This window comes from Protomyctophum bolini, assembly GCF_963924005.1.
Source record: "Protomyctophum bolini genome assembly, chromosome: 16".
NCBI classification, from domain to species: domain Eukaryota; kingdom Metazoa; phylum Chordata; class Actinopteri; order Myctophiformes; family Myctophidae; genus Protomyctophum; species Protomyctophum bolini.
The window spans coordinates 19,770,387-19,788,294 of record NC_137877.1 but is presented as its reverse complement, the minus strand read 5'-3'; the positions used below and the strand labels follow the sequence as shown (position 1 = coordinate 19,788,294).

Below are 17,908 nucleotides of genomic sequence, written 5' to 3'. Positions count from 1 at the left end.
GCACAAAGCGTGTGGCTTCTCTTTAGAACATGTTGACATGCAAATCGCTTCGTGGCTCAGCCAGTTAAGTAACCTACAATGACCACCATAAAGCTTCTTGTGAGCGCGAGGACCCAGGTTCTAATCCAACCCGTGTCTTGTCTCGCATGTCTCTCCTTTCTCTAAATCTCTCTCTCTCTCTCTCTGCCCTTGGTTTCCTGTCTTTGCACTCACCAATCTGAACTAAAAGCATACAAATGCCACAAATAAACGAACAAAAAAGTTGACATTGGAATGTTCGCAGTATCCTCTATATTATTAATTTAAATCATTTACATGTACTGAATATTCAAAGGCTTGAGATAAAGTGACGGGGATTGATCTGGAGGTTGTGTCTCATCCCATGTTCCGTCATGTGATGCTTATTTGTCTCCATCATTTTGTGTGATCGCAAATGTTTGCCTGTAATGACATGCCCCAAAATTAGGGACACCTGAGTTAATGTGGTACAAAACACTTCAACAATTCAAATATTGTTATACCGACACAAGGCTTAGATTAATTAATTATGCAGTCAATGTGTTAAAATAGACTAGGATAGATTATTAAATATATTTGTTAAAAAAAAAGAAAACATACATGTCGGTTTTGTGATCCCAGTGCGCGGCAAAGATAAATTGTCCTGTCTATTACCAATCATCTTGCAATTCAGTCATGTTTACACTCGTAAGCCACACACTTTCATGTCGTTTGTTTTATATGCTCTCTAATCTCTATGTGTTCTTGTCATTCAGTTGTGTGGCTTTCACTGTCTGAGCTGCCAAAGTTCTTCTGAACGAGGGCTAGTGTCGTTTATGTACACTCTAGTTCATAATGACTTAGGTCATGATAAATATCAAGGGAGTACGTACTGTTTACTAAGCTAATATTACACTTCCAGCAAATATTTTGTGCTAGATGAAGCATTGCAGTTCAATAGAACATTAACAGCTATGGATATCGGGCTGATACCATGCAGTTAGGTCAAGGCTTCAGAGATTTGACTTCCCTTGCTTAAACTTCATACATAATGATGTTTATAGTAAGTAAGTAAATGTTATTTATGAACCACAAAACATACTTTCCCAAGGGCTTTTGCAGTAGGCTACAGTAACGTTTATTGTCATGTCTTTCAGGCTATACGGGTCCCAAAAACCTGCCCAGCACAGGATTTTTCCCCTTCCTGCAGACCCTTATGTGCAACACAGACAGCAGTTGTCACAACAAATCACGTACTGTGACTCATGGACAAACATCCAGAAACGGTCACAGGTGGGCAATAATGCTAAGTATATTTTTTTATTAAGGACCCGTGGGAGTCCCTCGACCACACTTTGAGAACGACAGCTTTACAACAATATTAATATTATTGTATCTGACATAATGTTACAAAGACTCTCTGTTTTTGTGTGACAAAAGTGATTATTTATATATTTATGAATTACATGAAAAACTCTATCATTGTGGAAATAAGTCCATGATGGCCTGAAAATGTACAAGTTTAATGTACATAATGACACGGCCAAAATAGGGATGCCAGGGTTAAAGTGGTTAATAGAAAATTATCTCTGGCTTGTTTGGTACACAATGGCTTCCTTGTGAGAAAACATCAAAGGTACTGCCCAGTTTGAACTCCAGGTTCACTAATGCCTTGTGTCAACATTTCCCATTGGACCAGTATCATGTGATTAACAAGAAAAGGTGTGTTGGGAACTTGGGAACATCCAGCCTGATTTACAGGTAGTTGCGTGCGGGTGTCGTCGTGCACGGAATGTAGCCGACCTACAAGCTGTAGATTGGCTATCTTTGTGTAACTCAGGCTTTGGGTTACGCCTTAATTGGCACGGCAGCCTCACAGGGGAGGCCATTAGTCTGTGTTCTTCCAGAGTTGCCTCCAGAGGAAACGTTAGTAAGATGTTCATAATAGAGTAGTAGGCGTGCCTGGTTGAATGTTCAACTACTGACCAGTCACCTGACAGGTCACAACCTGTCATGCTGTTCTGAAAACAAGATTAATGGCAAATCTGGAACAAAACAATGGACATTTACCACTGCATTCTTTTCTTTCTTTAGCAACTCATGTTGCGTATAACAGAAGCATCATCCACAGACACACAGGCGCTTTTTTACTGTTTTCAAACAGCTAGTAATGTATTCAATGAATCAATCAATCAATACTGTAAGAGTAAACCCATTAAGACTTGAGGCTGATTTAAAAAAAAAGTCTAAAAAAATGTTTTCTGAAAAATGTATGTTTCTATTATATCAGTGGTGCTCAAACATTTTCAAGGTCCCCCAAAATGATACAGTATGTATTAAATATAACAAATATAACATAAAATGTTCATGTTCATGATTATGAGCTTGTATACCGGTATGCTATTTTTGAAAAGCCAAAGAAATCTAAAATGGGTTTTAATGGGTTAAAGTCCAACTGTTATGTAATGCAAATTAAACAACGAGACGAGCAGGCATTGAAAAATAATACACAATGATGAAGCTAATTACCCCATCACAAATCGAGGGAGAGGGGTTTGCCTCTGCAGCGTGTTTAATTATTTGATAACCACTTAGATCAACGTTAAGTTTTCCTTGCACAATCAGAGTTGATTATCCTGATTATACCATGGCCACTACCTAATGATTAAAAACATATTTGTAGAGTTGCCAATGCCCTCTTAGCACTATCTTCATGAGCTTTGCTTTGGATTAAAGTATTACAGTAGGTGGGTGAAGCCATAGTAACCACTTAGAAATGAATAGCCATTCCCATTACTATGATCAGTCAGCTGATATTGTAGTAAATAGTAATGCGTCTGATTTTAACATGCACGTTCCAGGAAAGTAGGAAAGTTACATTGAAATCCACGTTGTTGTTTAACCACTTGAACGCTAGCATCCCTATTCTGGGGCTAACAGTCGGTGATATTAGCAGATCTATAATCATGTTGCTGTACCTTGTGACACATGAGTTTGTAGATCTGCTATTTTGGTGAAGATAGTTAGTGTAGCGTGAAAATGGGAGGCGGCTTAATGTAGACTAGCGTAGGAATCCAGTCAACTAGGTAAGTAGGTTTAGTATAGTGTGTTTAAGTAGTTTACAGCTAGTGCAATCTTTATTGTACATATTAATTACATTCCAAATATTTGTGCAATGATTGGAGCGCAGATACGTGGGTGTCTGAATAATACGTGCCTTCTGGCCATGGTATAAATACGCCTATAATACCATGTTTGTACCTGGTGGTGTGCTGAACTACATGCTAGTTTGTTGCACTCTGTTGGAGTTGGAAAGAGACTGTTGTAGTTGGAAACAGTCTCTTTGGTGTGCAGCTACCTTTACGGTTTACCAGGACCTTCTGGCCAATTGTTATCTTTGACATTTTCACATTTGTATTGCCACCAAGTGTGAAATAGATAGAAATGATGAGAAAATCTGTTAATCTTTACCCACCCCTGAATGAATCTTCAAGGTATGCTGTATGGCTTGTCTTCGTTTAGCTTAGTCATTTTTGTTTGTTGCTTTGCTATTGCGTTTGCCGTTTCTAATTTTCTCCACCCATGTCACGATGCCTCTTTTGAATTCAGTTGTCATTTGTTGCATAAGATGTTGATGAGTTGTTCTCTTTTGAACACTATCTATATATCTATATATCTTTTGAACACTGGCACAAGGAAACTAAATACTGAATACACAGCATGGACAAAAGCCTGCTTAACCCCTTTCAACCTCTTATCCCTATTTTGGGCATGTTTTCACGTCACGTTGCAAGCTTGTAGATTAGCTATTTTTTAAATTAGCTATACCGTATATATATTTAAAAACTCTCAAATGTATGTTTTTCTTTTTGATTACAATTGATTTTGCACTTTTCCCACACACTATTGGTCAAAACATCAATAATTAATCAGTCGTCTAGGTCTCTCCAAAATTGGGATGATCATTGGACCCAAAAGTTTCTATGACATGTGAAGCTGTTCTCTCTTTCTTCTGTCTTGATTGGGGGAGGAATTAGGCAGGAGAAAAGCGGTGGGAAAACATACCACCGTTCTCCTTTTGAAACTAGCTCAGCCTCTCTTATGTACAAATCTTTCTCTTATGTACAAGTCTTTTATTTTGTATTTCAGTTTGAAAAGCCCACCCATAGGATCGGTAGTGGAAAGTGCCAGCAGTTTCCACAAAGTATGGACCGCGGAAAGCCCCAGGACAAAGGATACGATGTTGGACCTCTGGGAAAATATTATGAGTATGGCATCCTCTTTGTATATATTATACGCACATACAAGGTTTCTGCACGATAGCAACAATATTGACTGTCACTGAATGTCACTGATCGCTGCACAGAGAATGTGCCCTTTGACTGGGCTCTCCCTCAAGAGGTCTTGCCTTTTGCCAGACCTGAATTCTAAATAAGAATGTGTTCTCTGCCTGGGTAAATAAAGGTTCAATTTAGCCAGTGTTTCTCAAAGGTTTTAATTTCAAGGAGCCACAGTTTGGTACACATTAGGCCACAGACCACTGACTGCTGACCCCATAACCAAATGGACGCTTACGGGTCCATTTGCACACTCTCAGTTACAGACCTTCTTAAAGGGCTATTGTTTTTTAGATATTTTAGTCATGAAGCCATGTTCATGACCAAAAACCTGTCATGAAAATGTGGTCTGACTTCCTTCCTGGACTACAAAGTCACACCTCCATGCTGCCCCCCCCCCCCTCCCTCTGTTTGTTTTTAAGGTTTAGTTCAACATCATCGGCCCATGAATACATCTCTCATGGATACTTTCAACAACACTCAGGTAGGTAGTACTAAAGTGTAATGATGGAATAACCTTTACTCACAGATATAATAGTTCCATGCTTTGGCTATCTGTGTATATACAAACATATATCTGTGACTGAGCCACTTTACATTAATTAAATGCTACAGAAAGTTATACAATATTTGTTCAATCACAAAAGCAAGATTTATGCATCATGATTTTACCAAAAACAAAGCCTTTTACCAAACTAGCCTTTTTCCCAGGCACACCAAAGCTTTCTCTTAAAAGTGCACAAGTACAAAGGAATTTATGAATCAATGCAGAACATTTAAAGTGGACATATACCTTTTTTATTTTAATTACATTTTGAGATTGCTGTAAAATGTAACGATGATGACTAGTTATCACCTATTTTCAGTGAATCACCTATTTTCCCTGTGTGTTTCCCTATTTTTGCCAAATATATCCACCAGAATAGGGATGCTAGGGGTTCATGTGGTTAACTGATGTGTTGAATTCATTCAAAGCCCTCTCAGGCCATGCTGGAGTCCATGAACATGGCGAAGCGGCTCCTCTGCACCCAGGCTCTGTCTGCGGTCAACACGTCCTCCCACAGCCCACTCAGCTTCGGAGTGGTCACCTTCTGTCAGTCCAATGACACCCTGCTGGAGGTCTCCCTGCTCACTATCAACAAGGTGTGTGTGTGTGTGTGTGTGTGTGTGTGTGTGTGTGTGTGTGTGTGTGTGTGTGTGTGTGTGTGTGCGTGTGCGTGTGCGTGTGCGTGTGTGTGTGCGGGCGTGCGCAAATTGAATTGAAATTTATTTTGTTTTATTCTGTGTGTGTGTGTGTACATGTATTACTTGTGAGGTGGAGCTCTTCACGGGTCCAAAAAAATGGTCCTGATCCCGAAAATAAGAAAGCCACACCCGAATGGACCCGTGGCAATTTCATCCGATTCCGACCTCTTCCGAGATTTCTTTCAAATTATTTCCGCTATTCCGAGAGATCCGACCCAGGCAGACATAGATCAAGAGTTCACTTTTTAAGATTTTCCATCTCATCTCGTCGGCTAAACAGGGGGGGGAAGATTTTCGATGACGTTCCACTGTTGCGCTATACATCGAATATTGCGCAACAGACGCTCCCAGCCTGTGGAGCGATGTGATCCGTTTTGATATCAATAATCTCCGTCCTTTTGATCAATCTCCGTCTTGAGCGCTGGGCGTTACTAATTGATAGGGCGGAGAACTCCGTCCTGTGCACTCTGTGTTAACAAGACGCCACACTCAATGCACTTTCCTACTTTGCTCTCTTTATCCACAATTTGCATGAAGTGGGGCCACGCAGGAGAGTTGTCATGGTTGCTTGTTATTACACGACATTATATTAATTTGCTTTGAGCTTTGCTTTCACCTCGTTGAGGTCAACACTATTGTCGGGATCCATGATATAATATAGAATTGCACACCATTTTTTCAAATCAGCCCGTCCTGACTTGCCTTGCATGGTACGCATGCGCATTGCGCAGCTCTTGCGCTGCTGATCCTAAACCAGCATAATCATCACACAAGTAGCACAGCCATGCATGTCACTGCTATACCAACCTCAGCCTAAATTATTGTTAAACAGAGAGACAGAGTCATACACACACAGTCACACACTGATTGATTGAATATTTTATTAACATGTCAGTCTTACAGTCTAACGACCTCAGTCTTAACCAGCCACATAAGTCCCCTAACCTCATATCATTCTCCATGTAAGTCACTTTCACAATATTTTTGCTTCGGCATCAGTAATTTCACTTCCGCTTTTCCTAGTCGCCTGCTCACGTTAGGCAGTATGTAGAAATGTCCATACTGGCTGCATTGAATGGTCTTGATAAGAACAACATACTGGTGATTTTACTGTAGGTTGATAACATTGGAAGCGGGTGGACATATAATAACTTTGTTGTGATGTTTGTGATTTTTGTTGTATTGTCAGATGCTGATGGGGATAATGCTCCAGGACCCTGGAGATGCCTTGGCAGCGGCCGGCCAGGTGCTGGTGATGTTCAACCAGCTGCAGAATGACACCTCGCTGTTGGACAGTCTCCTGTCCATTCCCAGGCTCCTCTCTGCTGAGTCTCTGGACCAGGCGCTGGTTGACACGCACATGCTGCTCGTTAACCTGCAGAGGTAGGTTCTGTGGGCAGTGGTGGAAAAAGTACTCAATTGTTCTACTTAAGTAAAAGTATAAATTCTGCAATGTAGAACTACTCCGTTACAAGTGAAAGTCCGGAATTCAAAATGTACTTGAGTAAAGTGAAGTACATCATTATGCAGAATGTCCCATTTTTCAAGTTTTCAAATGTATAAAAATGCAACGTATTGTGAGCTTGTAGATCGTCTTTCGGCTATTTTCAAGTGGCCAAAATGTATACAGGGCTGAATTGGTTACTGTATGTTTTGTAATAATAAGCAAAGGTTTTCAAATAAAGTACAATATTTTCCTCTGAGATGTAGTGAAGTAGAAATAAAAGTAAGTAAAGTTGTACAGTACTTGATAGTATATTTATGGGGTTTAAAGATAAAAAATAACATGATTAGCGGTATTGTTAATTTGTGGGTTTTTACAATTATTTGAGGGGCCACTTGCAATATCCTTGCGGCCCACAGTTTGAGAATCACTGGTTAAGTCCCAAACATACTGTTACGGAGGTCAATTACATTTAAGGTACTCTCTGTCAATCTCTCTAATGAGAGATTGACGAAAATCCCTGTCACAAATTGTCATGTAGTGGAACCACAAATGACAATCCTGTGGGTACAGTAGGTGGCAGTTGTTCCATAATTGCGACACGGCTTGAGGAAAAACCGGTTTCCTCAAAGTATTGTGCCAGCCAAAGATATCGTGACAGTCAGTAGCCTGCACTTAAGTGTGCGTGAGTAATTTGCGTGTGCAATGATTCAGCGTTTTTCTTTCTTTTTTTCCTTCAGAGCCTTGCGCATGGTCGAGAAGAGTTTCCCTGACATGGCTGACGCTGTCTCCATGGTCCACCCAGTTCTGGCTGGAGGCATTAATGTGATCGTGTACATGGAGAAGTGGCCTGGCAGAGGTTAGCAATGATTCAATGAAACATATTATACCATAGTACCCTACAGTTTCACATTTCAATAGTTGCTCCCTATTTTGGCCATGTAGAAAGGTAAACTTTTTTGCTTTTGTTTAAAACATTTCACAATTTAAACATTTTAGAAATACATATTTCCCCCAGAAAATAAATAATAAACTAAAATAGCAGATCTACAAGCCCACAACGTCTCACATCATGCAATGTTGTGAGCTTGTAGATCAGCTATTTCCGCTATTTGTAGTATGCCAAAGTACAGTAGCCTACACATTGGTTAACACGCATCTGAATTAATTGCTAGTTATTGCAACCGTTGGTCGCAGTTTACTATGAAAACCTGCATTTCCCGTCAGTCAGTCAGTGGTTGTCAGTGCTTGTCAGTCCAATACAAACCTGGTTTGCTTTGATTCCCAGATGTCTACATTACTCTCGGAGATGTCGTCACGTTGCAAAATAACAGCACACTAAGCGATGCAGTCCAACTTGTTCTACAGAGGGTGACAATACCACTAGACAAGGTACTGTACTGTATGTGCTTATCTCAGTCTCCAGACAGCAAGATACCGTATTAGAAATGCATATTGAATACTAAGAAAATTCTTACAGTAATTTATGAGTCTAGACGTCCACGGTTTCTTTATTGTTACATCCTACAGTATGTGCAGGTATATATATATATATTCATATATATATGAATACAATTATTTTGTTCTGATTCCTCACGCATTGTAGCAGCATTCATAATAAGAATAAGAATAACAATAGATATGATGCTTGAATCCTTGACACAAATACTCATGTTTATGATACATAGATGCTTATATTTCTAGAGGGTGACCCCATAGATGGGATGGTAACTGTTGTTATTTATTTTCTTTATATACGGTACTTTACTTTCCAATATTATTGTGTGTGGGTGTTGTGGGAGGTCGGGTGGGAAATACAACTCAGAGTGCAGTTTCAGGGGTTAGACACACGATGGCGCCCCTTGCTTTATTTCTCCAACAGGTTCAAACAAAGTCAGTTTTCATAAACAGAACTCAGACAGTAATATTCTTTGCATGAGGTCCCGGCTCCGAGGCGGGAGTCGTCACTGCAGAGGATGAGAGGGGATGTTAGCATACGGTCAGAGCACAAGGTAAGTACAAAGTTGGGGCCTGAGACACCCGGTCTAGGCAGTCTACCAACTGGACCTTTGTATAACTCTTTCTCTTCTTCTTTTCCAGGTTCCAGAGGAGGCCAGGAGGCTCCCCCGGAGGTAGGTAAGGGGGTGCGTATCTTTCTCTATCCACAAGGCACAGAAGAGTACTTTAGAGTAGAAGTACTCGGATACGGGGTGGTGAGTAATTAGAGTAAAAGTACTTGGTATGGTACCGGGCGGGGATGGTACGGAGGGCCCCTTAGGCTCGGCCAACAGGAAGATACACAAGCATTTATATTCTTATTTCTCTCTATCTACTGGGTGGCCGTGTCGGTACGACAACGGCAGTCAGGGGGTTAACACAAAGTAAGCGCTCTAGTTTCTAACGGTCTTCTTTCACCGGGCCTGGCGGCGCAAGCCAACTTAAAGTCTCTTCAAGGGTGAAATAAACATAACACGGGCCTGTCTTCTTTCACAGGGTGTACGTGACACTTTATCTAGAGCCTGCTAGCTTCCATTAGTCTCTACGGGGTTATCTTCATTCAACAATCTTCAGTGTACAACACCACGGTGACACTCTTCATTCACAGTCTTCATTTAGCATCGACAGGGTGACTTCCTTCATTCACAATCTTCGTTATTATCCTTAGCTGCTCATTTGCCACTATGAGTGCCTCTTCTTAATAACACGGGTGATAGATAGTGAATGGTTTGTCTTACTGCGACCTTATGGAGCTGTGGGGCTGCCGTTTCCATACGGGGGTCCCGTCTTCCGCACTCGTCCCCGATACGAGCCAGGTGGGTCTCCAGTATGCATGCGGCTCTCCGTGTATACTTGTCTATGGGGGGGCACACGCTCCTGCGTGTGCTTCCAGCCCCACTCCTACAAGCCTGGTGATGTGAGAATATAAGAGAGCAATTGAGTGGTGATACAAACAATCAAACAATAAACATAGTCCATACGTGAGAGTCCATAAGTGAGAGGAGTGTGGACTTACCATCCAACGCCGAGTGGACGGCATATGCTGCGCGAGCGTCTGTGTGTAGCAGGGATCTGATACTGCTAGGTGCGCAGGCTGTTTATAAAGGGCGCGGCTGACAGGCTGCGGCTGTCCTTAATTGCTAACCAGGGCGGCGGCCGGAATGAGGCGCAGCTGATTTAGAATTGCTCTGGGATAATACACTGAGTCTATGACCCGGCCATGGGCGTGCCTGGTTGTCATGGTAACTCGCCCCTCCCCCTGAGGTGAGACCTGACAGACTCCACACACTCCCCCCCTAAGTTTCTTGCTACCGCAAGGAGCTTGACTACTTCCCTCGTCTTCGTACAGTCTTGAGAGCGCGTCCGCGTGTTTCATCTTGGTCCCGGGCCGGTGCTCTATCTCGAACTTGTAGCTCTGGAGCTCGACGAACCAGCGGGTGACACGGTCGTTGCGGTCTTTGTTCGCCGCCATCCACTTGAGTGGCGCGTGGTCGGTCACGAGGGTGAACTGTCTGCCCCATAAGTAGTACCGGAGGTGATGGATGGCCCATTTCACGGCCAGGCACTCCTTCTCGACAGTGGAGTAGTTACGCTCGTGCTTCAGCAGCTTCCTGCTGATGTACAGTACGGGATGCTCATCTCCGTCTAGCGGCTGGGACAGGACAGCGCCGACCCCGGTGTTGGACGCATCCGTGGCGAGGATGAAGGGCCTTGTGAAGTCCGGCGCCACGAGCACCGGCTCGCTGCACAGGGCGGTCTTCAACGTGCGGAAGGCTTCGTCCGCCTCGTCCGTCCACTGGACGTGGTGGGGAAGGTTCTTCTTGGTCAAGTCGTGGAGGGGGGCCGCGATCGTGGCGAAGTTCTGGACGAACTTCTGGTAATAGGCGATCAGGCCGAGGAAGGACTTGACCTGCTTCTTGGTCACCGGGCGTGGCCAGGTCTGGATCTTCTCCACCTTCCTCGTCTGTGGTCGGATGCACCCTCGGCCGATGGTGTAGCCGAGGTAGTCCGTCTCGGTCCAACCAATGCGGCACTTCTTTGCGTTGGCGGTCAGGCCGGCCGCCCGTAGGGTGGCTAGGACTGTGTCGACCCGCTCCAGGTGCTGTCCCCAGGTGGCGCTGTGGATGATTACATCGTCCAGGTAGGCCGCCGCGAAGGCCTGGTGGGGTCGCAGTATCCGGTCCATCAGCCGTTGGAACGTGGCGGGGGCCCCGTGTACTCCGAAGGGCATCACTCGGTACTGGAAGAGTCCATCGGGAGTGATGAAGGCCGTCTTCTGCTTGGCTCTCTCCGTGAGGGGAACCTGCCAGTACCCTTTAGTCAGGTCGAGGGTACTGATGAACCGGGCGGGCCCCAGCCGGTCAATCAGCTCATCGACGCGGGCCATGGGATACGCGTCGAACACGGAGATCTCATTTAACTTCCGGAAATCATTGCAGAAGCGGAGTGTGCCGTCGGGTTTGGGGACAATCACGATCGGGCTCGACCAGGCACTGTGGGACTCCTCGATGACCCCCAGCTCGAGCATCTTCTGGACCTCTTCTCTGATTGCCTTCCTTCGTGCCTCCGGGATCCGGTACGGCCGTAGTCTCACTACCTGGCCGTTAGGGGTGTCGATGTCATGCTTTAGCACGGAGGTGTGGCCCGGTAACTCTGAGAATACGTCGCGGTTCCGATCGAGTAGCTCCCGCAAGTCCTGTGTCTGCTGGGGCGTCAGATCCTCACCAAGGGCCACGGCCGGGGCCTGCGGGGAGACAAAGGTTACTAAAGCGGGTAGGGGCACTTCCTCCGGCGTATGCCACCGTTTCAGTATGTTCACGTGGTAGATCTGGTGTCCGCGTCTTCTACCTGGCTGACTCACCCGGTAGTTCACGTCTCCTTTCCTCTCTACGACTTCATATGGGCCCTTCCATCGGGCCAGGAACTTACATTCGCTGGTGGGGACCAACACCAGCACTTTATCGCCGGGGGCGAACTCTCGGATCTTGGCACCCTTATTGTAGGTGCGCGCCTGGGCCGTCTGGGCTGCGGCCATGTGCTCTCTTACGATGGGCCAGATGCGTTTGGCGCGCTCCTGGAGCGCGTCGACGTGTTCGATGACGCTGCGGAGGGGGGACGGCTGGCTCTCCCAGGCTTCTTTAGCCAGGTCGAGGAGGCCACGCGGTTTCCTCCCGTACAGGAGCTCAAAGGGCGAAAACCCGGTTGACGCTTGGGGTACTTCGCGAATGGCGAAGAGTACAAACGGGATGAGGCGGTCCCAGTCTTTGGCGTCCTCTTCCGTGACGCGTTTTAACATTTTCTTTAGCGTTTGGTTGAACCGTTCGACCAAACCATCCGTCTCAGGGTGGTAGGCGGAGGTCCGTATACGCTTGACCTTCAGCCATTTATACAGGGATGCTAGGACTCTGGACATGAAGCACGTGCCCTGGTCGGTCAGGATTTCGTCCGCTATGCCGACGTGGCTGAATAGCATCAGCAGCTCGTGGGCGATGGCCCGGGCGTTGGCGGTGCGGAGGGGGATGGCCTCCGGATAGCGCGTCGCATAATCCATGATGACTAGGATGTACCGGTGGCCCCGGGCGGACTTAGGGAGGGGTCCGACAATATCCATGGCGATACGGGAGAACGGTACATCGATAATTGGCATTGGAATTAGGGGGCTATGGGGCACGCCGCGGGGGGCGGTTAGCTGACACTCGGCACAGGAGCGGCAAAACTCCTCAATGGCCTTCTTAACGCCTGGCCAATAGAAGCGGGCGGCGACCCGGTCGTAAGTCTTTTGTACGGCCAGGTGGGCCCCTAACTGGTGGGAGTGGGCGAGATACATTACTCGGGACACATACGGTTTGGGGACGAGTAATTGTTCGACGACCTCCCCAGCGGGGTCCTTGCAAGCGCGGTACAGCAAGTCGTGTTGGACGAAGAAGTGTGGGAAAGGTTTCTCGCTCACCCCCGGGTTCAGCTTCCCGTCGACGGCCACGACGTTCCGCCTGGCGCCAGCCAGGTTGGGGTCGGCCCACTGAGCGGTGGCGAACGATCCTTGCCGCCGGGGGGGCGGCGCGTCTATTCTGGGGAACTCTAGGAAGGGGTCTTCACCGAGGGCCGGCGTGTCGTCTGCGTCGGAGGCCTCCGCTTCTTCCGGCCCGGGTTCTGGCTGGGGACTTCCTCGGCCGCTGCTGGTGGACGAGGTCCCGTCTTCGCGGAGGGCGGGGCAGGCGACGAGGGGTACGCTACTTCGGCGGCGTCGGCGGCGCCGCGTCCTGGGGGGCCCTCGTCGTCCCGGGTTCCAGTATTTCTCGAACAGCGGACAGTCCGTTCCGATCAAGAGGGGGACGGGGAGTTCGGGGACCACTCCGGCGGCGACCAACGCGGAGCCACGGGGGGTCTGTACGGTCACGTGGGCGACGGGGTACCGCCGGACATCTCCGTGGACACACGTGACCGGGATGGTGGGTCCATTGGTGGCGGAGGCGAGGTCACCCCGGACCAGCGTCACCACGCTGCCTGAGTCCAGCAAGGCATGGGTGTCGGTCCCATCAACCCGGGCAGGGAGGGTGGTCTGTCGTCGGCTCTCACTTCCGGTGTGGAGGCAGGGGCGGGGCCCTCTCATGCTGTCCGCGGAGGGCATGGAGACATCGGGGCCGGGGGGCCGCTCTGGGCAGGCCCAGGACAGGTGGTCCTCCCGATTACAGACGTAGCACCTGCGGATCCGCGGGCTGCGGTCGGGGGGGCCGGAGGCACGGGGCCGGACCGGGGCCGGCGGGGTCGGCGGGGCTGGTCGGCGTCGGTCTCGGCGGTCGTCTGTCTTGGGGACGGCGTCGCTCTTGGTCTGGCGGAGCATATCCGAGCAGACGTGGTGGTTCTCCAGGAGGGCGATCAGGGCGTCCACGGATGTGGGGCTGACTCGGGCAACATATTTCTTGGCGTCGGATGGCAGGGCACGGACACACCGGTCTATGACTAATCTCTCAATCCACGGGGTCTCTCCGCCCGTGGTCAGCCAGCTCTGCGTCAGGCGGTAGAGGTCGGCGACCTGAGCGCGAGGGGGCTGGGCCTGCTGATAGGCCCACATGTGGTACCGCTGGGCCCGGGCGGGCAGGCTGTAGCCGAGGGTGGACAAGATGGCGGCCTTCAGCGTCTCGTAGTCTCGAGCGTCTCTGGCGGGAAGGTCCCGACATGCGCGTTGAGCCTCTCCCGAGAGGTAGGGCGCCAGTATGCCGGCCCAGTCGGCGGCGGGCCACTGCTCGCGGTCGGCGGTGCGTTCGAAGAGTTCGAGGTACGCCTCGATGTCATCCTCGGGGGTCTGCTTGGAGAGGACGGCGTTGGGGGTCCTAGGGACATCACCGTGTCGGTCTAGCCTGCGGACAACTTCACGCACAGCGTTCTGTAGTTCAGTCTGACTTCGGAGAAGGGCGGCCAATTCGGGGCTGGCCATGTTTAGGCGGTGGTTGAGATCAGATGAATGCCCGCATTCTCCACCATATGTGGGAGGTCGGGTGGGAAATACAACTCAGAGTGCAGTTTCAGGGGTTAGACACACGATGGCGCCCCTTGCTTTATTTCTCCAACAGGTTCAAACAAAGTCAGTTTTCATAAACAGAACTCAGACAGTAATATTCTTTGCATGAGGTCCCGGCTCCGAGGCGGGAGTCGTCACTGCAGAGGATGAGAGGGGATGTTAGCATACGGTCAGAGCACAAGGTAAGTACAAAGTTGGGGCCTGAGACACCCGGTCTAGGCAGTCTACCAACTGGACCTTTGTATAACTCTTTCTCTTCTTCTTTTCCAGGTTCCAGAGGAGGCCAGGAGGCTCCCCCGGAGGTAGGTAAGGGGGTGCGTATCTTTCTCTATCCACAAGGCACAGAAGAGTACTTTAGAGTAGAAGTACTCGGATACGGGGTGGTGAGTAATTAGAGTAAAAGTACTTGGTATGGTACCGGGCGGGGATGGTACGGAGGGCCCCTTAGGCTCGGCCAACAGGAAGATACACAAGCATTTATATTCTTATTTCTCTCTATCTACTGGGTGGCCGTGTCGGTACGACAACGGCAGTCAGGGGGTTAACACAAAGTAAGCGCTCTAGTTTCTAACGGTCTTCTTTCACCGGGCCTGGCGGCGCAAGCCAACTTAAAGTCTCTTCAAGGGTGAAATAAACATAACACGGGCCTGTCTTCTTTCACAGGGTGTACGTGACACTTTATCTAGAGCCTGCTAGCTTCCATTAGTCTCTACGGGGTTATCTTCATTCAACAATCTTCAGTGTACAACACCACGGTGACACTCTTCATTCACAGTCTTCATTTAGCATCGACAGGGTGACTTCCTTAATTCACAATCTTCGTTATTATCCTTAGCTGCTCATTTGCCACTATGAGTGCCTCTTCTTAATAACACGGGTGATAGATAGTGAATGGTTTGTCTTACTGCGACCTTATGGAGCTGTGGGGCTGCCGTTTCCATACGGGGGTCCCGTCTTCCGCACTCGTCCCCGATACGAGCCAGGTGGGTCTCCAGTATGCATGCGGCTCTCCGTGTATACTTGTCTATGGGGGGGCACACGCTCCTGCGTGTGCTTCCAGCCCCACTCCTACAAGCCTGGTGATGTGAGAATATAAGAGAGCAATTGAGTGGTGATACAAACAATCAAACAATAAACATAGTCCATACGTGAGAGTCCATAAGTGAGAGGAGTGTGGACTTACCATCCAACGCCGAGTGGACGGCATATGCTGCGCGAGCGTCTGTGTGTAGCAGGGATCTGATACTGCTAGGTGCGCAGGCTGTTTATAAAGGGCGCGGCTGACAGGCTGCGGCTGTCCTTAATTGCTAACCAGGGCGGCGGCCGGAATGAGGCGCAGCTGATTTAGAATTGCTCTGGGATAATACACTGAGTCTATGACCCGGCCATGGGCGTGCCTGGTTGTCATGGTAACTCGCCCCTCCCCCTGAGGTGAGACCTGACAGACTCCACAGTGTGTATGTGAGTGTGTGTGTGTGTGTGTGTGTGTGTGTGTGTGTGTGTGTGTGTGTGTGCGTGTGTGTGTGTGTGTGTGTGTGTGTGTGTGTGTGTGTGTGTGTGTGTGCGCGCACGCTCGCTCGCTCGCTCGCTCACATATTGTTTGCATTTTATTATTATCCTGTCTGTGTGTGATCTCCTACAATTATAGCATTTATCTACTATTTTTACTTTTTATTTCCTGAGTTGGCAACACATACTGTAATGTTCAATTGTTTGTCTTTTTGCTTTCTGTATGTCCTTGTCTATTTCTGTTCATGAAAAATGAATACATTTTAAGTTGAAAAAAAAGAATAAGAATAAGATCTTGTCGTCCAAAACAGGCTATGGGCCTAACAATGGACCGGCCCATGCTTCAAGCCTACATCTGTGAGAACAGCTCGCTGTGGCTCTCAGCAGCATGCATGACAGGCACTGTGGATATGCTGCTGAACTGGATCAGTCCCGACAAAGTCGCTGAACAGGTACACAATGTTATGAGGTTAGCACATACAGTACTGTATATGCAACACCAGCAGAGCAGAAGAAACACAATGCCCAACAGGATTATGCTGTCTTCTTTCCCGACAGTATACAGCATACAGTATCTGTCACCATTTGTCAATTTTTCCTCCTTCCTTCCTTCCTTCCTTCCTTCCTTCCTTCCTTCCTTCCTTCCTTTCTTTCTTTCTTTCTTTGTTTCTTTCTTGCTTTCTTTCAACATGCCTCCTTCTCTCTGTGAGTCTCTCTCCTGTCAAAAATGCTCGTCACAGATAATGAGACTCGGAGGTGTTATTCTGCATCCTGCGGAAAACTGAGAGCCATAGCAACAAGCAGTGCTTGTTGGTGATTGGACCGCTGTTTGCCAGGTTGCCCCTGGGGGTCATGTCTAATTATCTCTACCACTAGGATAGAGTATGAATGGAATGGATAGATCATTACCAATCACAAACTATCAGCTAAACTCATCTCAACTCTCTGTCTACTCACTTGCTCTATATACAGTACATATGTTTGAAATAATGTTAGCATGAGTTTCATTGCCATATTTATGATTTATATTCAGTATGCAGCAAAAAAAAGGAATAGATCAGTGACTCTCAATCTTTTTTGAGCTCTGGACAACTAACATAATGGCTGGGTTTCCCAAATGATGTCAGTTAAATAATGCCTGTTAAGGACTTGATTCAATTCACCTCAAATTAACCAATTAAATGAAGCCCTTAACAGACAATATTTAATTTCAAGCCTTCTCCCCCACACCGCGCCCGTATCCACCCTCAACACAACAGTGGTCTCCAGGTTGATTCTTAGTCAGGGTGTTGGTCCCTCCCTGGTTCATAATCAGTTGAAAACCCCTGATTTAGAGAAAGGGCCATGAGGAAAAACAAAAATGCTGATAGCAGCTTACTTACTAAATTTATTTAGGCTTTTGAATCTCCTGTGATGTGGATTTTCAGATTCTCCTGGTGTGGAGTAGAGATGTTGCTCCACATGATGTGCCCTTTGTCAAAGGCCTGCTGCACAGCCTTCTGGGAATGGCAGACCCAGCAGGGAGCCAAGGGGGGTCCAACCCCACTAGGACCCAGCGCAGCGTAGATGTGCAACCACAGAACATATACGAGGAACTGTGAGTAGAGTACAATTACATTTTATTCTATGAGGTTTGAGACACTCTTACACACTCACTCTCTCTCTCTCTGTCTCTCTGCCCCTCTCTCTCTCTCTCTCTGCCCCTCCCTTCCTATTTCTCTCTATCTTTTATTGTTGTTTATTGTTTCCCTAACCTCAATACAAGGTACATTTTTGGCTGACAGAAGGTACCAATCAATCAACATCGAAAGGAAACTGTTGTTGGTTTTTCATTATTATTATCATTCTCTAAAAATGAAA

General features: G+C 47.4%; 1 protein-coding gene across 1 annotated transcript in view; it reads left to right on the top strand.

The window, feature by feature from the left end:
- Nucleotides 1-17,908, top strand: part of abca12 (ATP-binding cassette, sub-family A (ABC1), member 12) — a 105,849-nt gene that overhangs the window by 3,285 nt on the left and 84,656 nt on the right. Inside the window, exons 3-11 of the mRNA XM_080785324.1 lie at nt 1,155-1,290; nt 4,147-4,265; nt 4,757-4,818; nt 5,310-5,477; nt 6,769-6,962; nt 7,764-7,882; nt 8,312-8,415; nt 16,360-16,500; nt 17,476-17,645. Coding sequence (XP_080641450.1) covers nt 1,155-1,290; nt 4,147-4,265; nt 4,757-4,818; nt 5,310-5,477; nt 6,769-6,962; nt 7,764-7,882; nt 8,312-8,415; nt 16,360-16,500; nt 17,476-17,645 — 1,213 coding nt within the window. The remainder of the gene's footprint in view (nt 1-1,154; nt 1,291-4,146; nt 4,266-4,756; nt 4,819-5,309; nt 5,478-6,768; nt 6,963-7,763; nt 7,883-8,311; nt 8,416-16,359; nt 16,501-17,475; nt 17,646-17,908) is intronic.